This window comes from Electrophorus electricus, chromosome 4 (assembly GCF_013358815.1).
Source record: "Electrophorus electricus isolate fEleEle1 chromosome 4, fEleEle1.pri, whole genome shotgun sequence".
NCBI lineage: Eukaryota > Metazoa > Chordata > Actinopteri > Gymnotiformes > Gymnotidae > Electrophorus > Electrophorus electricus.
Genome location: NC_049538.1, coordinates 16,237,578 through 16,246,735, shown reverse-complemented (window position 1 = coordinate 16,246,735; position 9,158 = coordinate 16,237,578). Strand labels below are relative to the sequence as shown.

At 36.9% G+C, this 9,158-nt stretch overlaps 1 protein-coding gene across 1 annotated transcript; it reads left to right on the top strand.

The window, feature by feature from the left end:
* The first annotated feature begins 3,721 nt into the window (after positions 1–3,721).
* On the top strand, positions 3,722–7,152 carry snrpd2 (small nuclear ribonucleoprotein D2 polypeptide). Its single transcript, XM_026995511.2, has 3 exons — positions 3,722–3,838; positions 4,415–4,594; positions 5,618–7,152. Coding segments are annotated over exons 1-3 (357 nt in total). The 5' UTR covers positions 3,722–3,836; the 3' UTR covers positions 5,793–7,152.
* The last annotated feature ends 2,006 nt before the right edge of the window (positions 7,153–9,158 follow it).

The window sequence follows — 9,158 nt, the reverse complement described above, 5'->3', positions numbered from 1 at the left end:
CAAGTATTAGTGTGCGGAATTATTATGCAACCATGAAAAATGAAGATTTTCCCCAACTCACTTGTTTATTTTCATCTGTTAAAGTGAGAATAATAAACAAACAACTCAAAACTTACAAATAAACATTTCTCACATTTAAAATAAATAAATAAAACTTTTGAAAAATCAGTGACCAATATAGCCACACTTCTTTTCAATAACAAAGTCTGTCAGTTTCTTAATCTGTTGCTTATCAACTTTTTGTGCAGCAGCAACCACAGGTTCCCAGACACTGTTCAGAGAGCTGTACTGTTTTCCTTCACCAGAAAACTCTCCTTTAAAAAGGGACCACAAGTTCTCAATAGGGTTTAGGTTAGGTGTCATGATTCTTTAATCTTTAAGGCCTTTACTGGCAAGCCACATAGTGAAGTACTTCGATGCATGCAATGGAGCATTGTCCTGCATAAAAATCATGGCCTTCTTGAAAGATGCAGACTTTTTTCTGTCCCACTGCTTGAAGTGTCTTCTAAAAACTGGCAGTAGGTGTGAGAGTTGATTTTGAGTCTATCTTCAACCTGAAAAGGTCCAACTAGCTGATCTTTATTAATAATAATAATAATAATAATAGATGCCATCTTGCTGGCGTCTGAGTCCAAGTGGATCTCATCAGTCCATGAAACCTTCAGTCTTCATCAGTCTTCTTGATATTTCTTGGCCCGGTCTTGACATTTCACTTTATGTGTCTTGTTCAGTGGTGGTCGGGTTTCAGCCCTCCTTACCTTGGCCATATCTCTGAGTACAGAACACTTTATACTTCTGGACATTCCAGGAAGGTTGCAGTTCTGGATTATGACAGCGCTGGAGGATAATGACTTCCTGGTCACTTCACATTTGATTCTTCTCAAATCCTTGGCAGTTAATTTGCGTCTTTTTTTCTCAACATGTTTCTTGCAACAAAACATTTGATGGTTCTGTGATAATGACCCAGTATCTTAGCAATTTTAAGAGTGCTGCATCTCTATGAAATACTTTGTACAAGTTTTGCCTTTTTAGAGTCAGTTAAATCTATCTTTTTTGCCTGTGTCACACCCTCTGCTGCAACTCGGACTACTGCGGACTACACATCCCATAAACCTCCTGTACGGTCCCAGTTAGTGGTATTCTAAATATATATATATATATATATATATATATATATATATATATATATATATATATATATATATCCTATTGTCTCTATCTGTTGTTGCAAAGTCTCATTTGCCAGCCTTCTGTTTCTGAGCTGTAGTTTTGTTTTTGTTTTTCTTGTTAACTATTTTGGAGATTTAGTATACCTGCCTGTTTTTATATTCTCTTGCCTGTGCCCTTTGGATCTGTTTGCTCTGTTCCTCTACTAATCTACCCTTGCCCAAATTTGACTACTCTTTGGATTACCACTGTTAAACTGAAATTTTATGCTGCATTTGACTCTACATTGAACATCTGTTCAAAAACCTGACAGCCTGAGGAAAAGAAGTTGCCTAATAATTATGCACACCTTGATATAGGATATTGATCTCCTTAGGCCAAAGCCACACCCTCCCTCATTACAGAAACACACATCACCTAATATGCTTAAATCTAATAAGCATTCAAGTTTATTTTGTATGGTCAAAATACTCTCTTTCTCAAAAATTGTGTACACAGTGTATTAGTAGATAATAATACAGGGGATGTAATAATAATATAGAGGATGATTGGCCATGTCTTTACTTATTTGATTGAGAAACCCAGCATAGCATTTACACTAACGAGAAACTGCATTCCTACAAGTAACTCAATGCATATAACTCTGTGTCTGTGGTCATGTACAAAATGTTGTACAAGCTGCCTCAGTCAGTCATGTTGAAACCCTTAAACTGGATTCCACCAATCCAGGAACTCAGTTACAATCTGCAACTCCCCAGTACTAATCATTATCACCTGTTCCTCATTACCATTATGTAGAAATACCTGTTTAGTTCTTTTCAGAATTGTGAGGTTCTGTATTCTTAGTAAGTTGGCCTACTGAGTTGTTTGTGCTGTTTTTGGACCTTCCTTTTTTTCAGGTGTATGCCTCTTTCCCCCCCCATGTATACCATTGTTTGATTAGTGCCTGCTTGATTTTGAACTCAGAACTTTCCTGCTCCTGATCATTCTCTGGGAATTCCCATTTGTCATTGTCTGCCTCATACTGGTATTGACCACTGCCTGTGGCATTTACTTAATTGGATTACCCTAACTTCAGTAAAATGTTACTGTAGGCTTTATTCCTTGAGCATCTTTGTAATACTGTTCCATTATACTTGTATTGACTGATTATGCTCCTCAACCCAGATGGATTAATGTAGCTAACATTCTGATTACAGATGTATGTTCATGAAAGTTTAGTTTATTAGTTATATATAGCTGCCATATGGAAAAGCAGGATTATTGTTCAAATGTATCCATCTCTTTAGTTTTACTGACACTGGGAGATAAGGTGTAGTCCTGGTACCAAATGGTTAGAGACTTCACCACCTATTTGTAATCTGTTTCACATTTGTCCATGAGAACCAGTATATCCCTATCATCAGCAAATGTAATGATGATATTGAAACTGTGTTTGCCAGCACAGTCTAAAGTGAACAAGGAGTGTAAGATGAAGCCCTGAGGTGCATCTGTGGTGAAGATCAGTGTGGAGGTATGACAGATTATGAACACCCTATCAGGAAGTTGAAGATCCAGCTGCAAATAGAGAGCTTCAGTTAAAGATCAGTGTGTTTTGAGGGAATGATGGTACTGAATGCCAAGTTGTAATCAATAAAGAGCATTCACATGTTTCCTTTGTCTGGGTAGGTAAGTGCAGTGTGTGCCACCAATATGATTATATCATCCGTGGATGTGTTTTGATCTGTATGAAAACTGAAAAAGGCCTAGGGTGTCAGAAACTGACAGGTTATCAGAAAGGGAAGAGTCATGAAGAATGACTCCTCAAGAATGATAAGGTAAGAAATAAATGTTACATAATGTATAACGTACAGCTGGTCAGGACTTCAGAAGAGGCCAGTACCAAAACAGCAAACAAAAACCAAACTAAAGAAACAATACATCTACATACACTATAAAAGAAATATACAATTCTAAACTCATTCCCGGACAATAACCATGAACAAAATCCACTTCCAGTGCAAAAAAAGCAGACGAGATATATATATATATATATATATATATATATCGTCTGTATTTTGTTCATGGTTATTGTCCATATATATATATATATATATATATATATATGGACAATAACCACGAACAATAACCATGAACAAAATCCACTTACAGTGCGATATATATATATATACACACACACACACACACACAACCAAGTCGTATTTACAGGACTAACTAACAATGATCAAAGAGAACTGAGCAAACTAACAAATGGAGTATGCAAAGGTGTAACAAGAAACTAACAAGAGTTCTAACACGAGTTCTAACACAGGCTAACAGGAGTTAACAAAGAAAAAAAATTAACAAACAGATAAAACAGGTGAACACACGTACACACACAGGATAACAATCACAAGGCTAATCAAAAGTATACTAAGACATGAGAAAGCTCTATGAATGCAATAATAAATTGGCTGCTCAGGTTAGCATGCACATGCTGTCATTTATATGAAAAAAACTAGTAACCAAGCAAGTGAGACTGACCCGGAAGTAGTATTTTTTTATTGAGGCGGTATTACACAAGGAAGCGTTGTCAGACAACGTTTTGTAAGCGTGAAACTAGTTAGCTTGATTAAGTAGCTAACGGTTTTGTCGTCGTTCTTTCTTTCTTTCGACCCAACAAAAATAAAATGTAAGTGTACCGATATTTTAGTCAAAAACAATTATAGATATGATGCATTATAAAATAATATATTGAAAGTAAAAGTCATGGAATAAGACGAAATGCAAGCTAGCTTTAGAAAACGAATAGCCATACCCAACTAGCTAGGCTAGGTTTTGAACCAACTAGATACTTTGAATTGACCGCTACCTAGCTCGTTCACGCTCAGATAGGTGTCTAGTGCTTGTTCACTTTAAATATTCTTAAGTGTGGTTTAACATCATGATGAACTATTTAATTGTTTGGGTCATTTGTTCTAGCCAAGCTAGCTAGCTAGTTTTAGTCCGTTTTAAAAGAAATCTCGAAAGTATGGGCATACTAGCGATAGCTAGGTTGGCAATATAGCGGGCTATTGTAACTACATTTTACAACTGATAAAATGAAACGATTTTATTATGTATTTTTGTACTGTTTACTTGTTTGTCAGGTAGCGAGCTAGCGGAGTGTGATAACTACTAAGCTAGCTAGTATTGAACGGAGTTCTGTGTTGGTAATACGAGTCGTAATAAGCTAAATCTTAAAGTACACCTAATGAAACTGTTTTAGGAGTCTCTTGAACAAGCCCAAGTCAGAGATGACTCCAGAGGAGCTTCAGAAACGGGAAGAGGAAGAGTTCAACACTGGACCCCTCTCTGTGCTAACCCAATCAGTTAAAAACAACACGCAGGTCCTTATCAACTGCCGCAATAATAAGAAACTATTGGGCCGAGTAAAGGCCTTCGACAGGTACTTGTTTCATGTTTCTGACTGATCACTGAACTACTTTAGCAGTTTTAATAATTTATGTGTATAATTACCTACAGTTAACTTTGTTTGATATAAACTTTAGTACATTTGACATTGTCAAAATACTTTGAAGAACCTCTGGACAAATGTACTATTAAGTGTCCATACATTTCATGGCTGATTACCACCAGCTTTTTCAGTTTGACCACAGATGATGGCAACCAACATTTACCTCAGAAGAATGATGCAAATTAAATTAACGTTTGTAGATCCGACCCTGCGTTTATAAACCTGGACTTTACAAATGCCTCCCCAATGCAGATTGAAATCCCTATAGTTTATCACATTTATAGTTTAATTTTAATTGTATCCCATTACAGTGCAGAGAGTAAAGTTTTTGTGCAAGCTGTAGGGTGCATACAAGAAAGTGGTGCATTTTTTTGTGAGGTGCACACAAGAAGATATTCCTGTTAATTGGAAAGATGATTACATTTCTGAATTTTCTGGATGAGAAAATACTAGCACTTGGGTGTCTAGCCTTTGCTTGTTAATAGACATTAAAAAAACAGGAAAAGATAACCTGTCACATTCTTGAAAGTATCTCTTTAGTGTCTTCTAAAAGTGCATTCCTTGTAAGTATTATTCCTTGTAAGTAATTTCTACCACTCCAATAATGGTTTTGATAAACATTTTGTTAATGACTAATAAATATGCAGCTGAATCAAGTTGTCAAATGGGTAGTTAGCTTTCACTAAGTAGCTAATGTGGAAATGGCTATTTTCTAAATGAAGTCAAAGTAATTTCCTAATGCATATCAATTGTCGGATTCACCACACAACACACCTTTGCAGTTTTAAATTCATTGCATGCTTGCGTTCTCCATTTTAGACAGACACTCTAATACACTTAAGATGGAGTTTTCTTGTTAGATTGCATGTACTTGTCTTACAAGCCCTTAAGATTTGCTTGCATAGCATTATACTATCATCATGTACAGTAATTCCTGACTGTGTTGTGTTGCAGGCATTGTAACATGGTGCTGGAGAATGTGAAGGAGATGTGGACCGAGGTACCCAAGAGTGGCAAAGGCAAGAAGAAGTCCAAACCAGTCAATAAAGATCGCTACATATCCAAGATGTTTTTGAGAGGCGATTCAGTCATTGTTGTACTGAGGAATCCCCTTATAACTGGCAAATAGATGTTTTGGTTTTTTTCACATTTTTTGTGATGGTAGATTGTTTTCTTTTTTTGGGTGGGGGACAGGCTTTGACCGAATTGCTTTCTAAATAAATTTTTGTATTTACTCTTGTCCGCCATTACTGTGATGCTTGCATATGTTTATTTGTTGAAAAATTCTAACCATAAGTTAACAAAGTTTGTTTTAGATTGTTGCATATTGCTAGCAAAAGCCTTTTCCAAAGTAACAAGACCTCAGATGGGCCCAATCCCTATGCCATCACTACCCTTTTATAATACTTTTTTCAGTATGGTGTTTTCTTTAGCTTTTGTTCCGTTCTTAATACTCAGATTTACACTGACAGCCCATGTATCCAACCACATATTTTATAATGGTAATTGGGTAACTACATAGCTTGTAGTCTGATTAATCAAGTGGGTTGCTAGCAAGCAAATAACCTCTAGTTAATAGAGCAACCCAAATTTACTGTGAGTTTATCTTTATTCCTAAAGAGTTGATCCTTGTTTAATTTGGGCCCAAAAAAAAAAAAAAAAACATTGGTGTAAAAGGGGATTTTTTTTTGATGCCTCCCCTCTTTGAGTTTCTCTGGTTTGCTAGTGTCCCCTGGCTGCAGCTTGAGTGTCGGTGTAGGTTTCAGCATGCAGGACTCAGTAAGTGACAAACTGCCATTTAAAGGGTTTTGCATTATTAATATGACCAGATGTGCTGACTGTCACTTCACACCCCTATCTGCAATTGTAAGTCTTTTCTTCTTCTTTTTTATGATCATTGCTAGCTCTTTCATACAGTCTGACACTGTCTTAAACTATACATTTAGTTCAAAAAACTAAAACCAACTTGTAAGCCATAAATTATATACTTTGAAGAAAATGGAACAAACATCTTTGCTCATGTCCTTCACTGGCCATTTACTACATATTTATGTGCAACTTTTGAGTTTTGCAAGTGCTGTCTTCAAGAGGTTACTGTGATGTTCTGTGTGCAGAAAAGACTAATTTTGATGGATATCTTAAACCACTGAAGCAGACATATTAACTTTCTTTAACTTGGCCAAATCAGGAAACATCAAAGACATTATTTGATACCAGTGAAATACCTATATTGCTTGCCATTTGTGCAATGATCACCCATAACGGTTCAGTTCATCTTTTATTTTGCCACTTGTAAGTATTAAAAGTATGGAATTAAAAAATATGGAGTTTGTTCAGAAACATAAAAACATTAACCTACACAATCTGTACATACAACTGTCCAGAGCTTACCCAACCAGAACAATGTAAATTCCTATACCAGATTAATACATATGTTAAAATTATTTCTATGGTACAACAATAAACATTCCTCAGGGTTTCTTTGCTCAGTCCTGCTTTGTTTAAAATTCTTAAAAGATATTTCAGAATCAGTGAATTAATACATCTGCGTATTATAATGTGCTTCGTATGTGAGATACACTTACTGAAATAAAAAAAAAACAAATATCCTCTATCTCTTGTACTTATTTTATCTTCAGAAGAGATAAAAATCAATTACTGAAGTGTCCTCATCATATTTTATAATAAAAGTTGAATCATTGTACACTTGACAGTCATTTAATGTAGCAACAGTAGAGCAGTGGGCTTAAAAAATCCCTGGGGTGATCCTATTCTTAATATTCAGGAAGTGGAGAGAAAATAATTGAACTTAAATCTTTTCAGGGGTGTTGCACAAACGTTTAAAATCCACTTGCACAGAGAATCTCCTATTCCCAGTTGTAAAAAAAAAAAAAAAAAAAAAGTAATTTGAATGGACAATTATATTAAAAGTATTTGATAAAGAGTATTCGGACATGAGCATTCCTGCATTAAAACCATGTGTAATATTGTGTAGGTCCCCTTTGTGCCGCCAGAATAGTTTTTTCCCATTGTAGTGTGGACTCCATGAAACCTCAAAGTGTCCTGTGGTATCTGGCACCAAGACAGTAGCAAGCAGATCTTTTAAGTCCTGTAAGTTGAGTTGGCCTCTGTGGATCGGACTTGTTTTTCCCTTGAACTAAATGAGATCTGGTGAATTCGGAGCCCAAATCAACACCCTGAGGTGTTTGTCATGTTCCTCAAACCATCCCTGAACAATTTTTGACATGAAAGCCAGGACCCATGATATCGCAGCAGAACATTTCCCAGAGCATCACACTGCCTATCCAGGGCTGACTTCTCCTATAGTGCAACTTCCCTAGGTAAGTGATACATGCACCTGGCCATCTGCATGATGTAAAAGAAAATGTAATTCATCTGACTAAGCCACCTACTTCTATAGCTCCATGGTGCAGTTTTGATGCTCATATGCCCAATGTAGGTGTACAGGAATCAGCATGGGCACTCTGAGCACTTTGTGGCTATGCAGACCCACACACAGCAAGCTGTGGTACACTGTGTTAACATTTATTTTTTCAGCAGTTTGTGCTACAGTAATGCTTCTCTGGAATTAGAGCAGATGAGCTAACGTTTGCTCCCCACACATATCAGTGTACCTTGGGCACCTATTACCCTGTCGCCAATTCAGTGGTTGTCCTGACCCAGTCATCTAGCCATCACAATTCGGCCCTTCATCATTCAGATCCTTATGCTTAGCAATTTTCCTGCTTCCAAATCATCTTCAAGAATAGGCTGTTTACTTGCTGCCTAATATATCTCACCCTGAGGCCTGGGGTCCGCATCCCACCCTATAGCAGATGTTCTAGAAGATCACCCCCTAACGTAGCCTCCCTCTGGCGCTAGACACCTGGAGTCTCTGTGTGTGGCAAGCTAGAATGATCAGTGTCAGATTTATGACTTACAGGTGAAGCTGTACGTGAGACGCTATTTTAAACTGAGTAGGATTTGCAAAGTAATTTCAGCAGATTTTAGGAAAATTGTTTAAGACTTTTGCATGATGAGATTAGGGGCGGTTTTGTTTCTGCTGTTTACTCTTAGGATTGATCAGTGAAAGATCTATGTGGGCTATGGAGGAAACTTATTTTTCAAACATTTGCATTTCTGTGTGTAATTCTTAACACCCTCAGCATGGCACTACAGCTTTATATGTTTCAGCTAATCTTCCCAGCCTTAAAAAATTTCAGAATACGTTTTCTTCAAATTTATCTGGCTATTAGGAGCAACTACCCTTGGCTACAAGTCTATGTTTTATTCAAGGGTTAGATGGACATGCAGAGGTAATGAGGGGAAGTGATTACGATAGTGATCGGCCATGCATCGATACTCAACACCCTTCATGCAACACAATGCCATCACTATGGTCAACATCGATTGCTGTAGTAACCTGAGAAGCTGCAGTATGTTTCCATGCAGCTCAGCAGCAGGGTTTCAGCTCTGTGAGATCAAGGATTCAAAG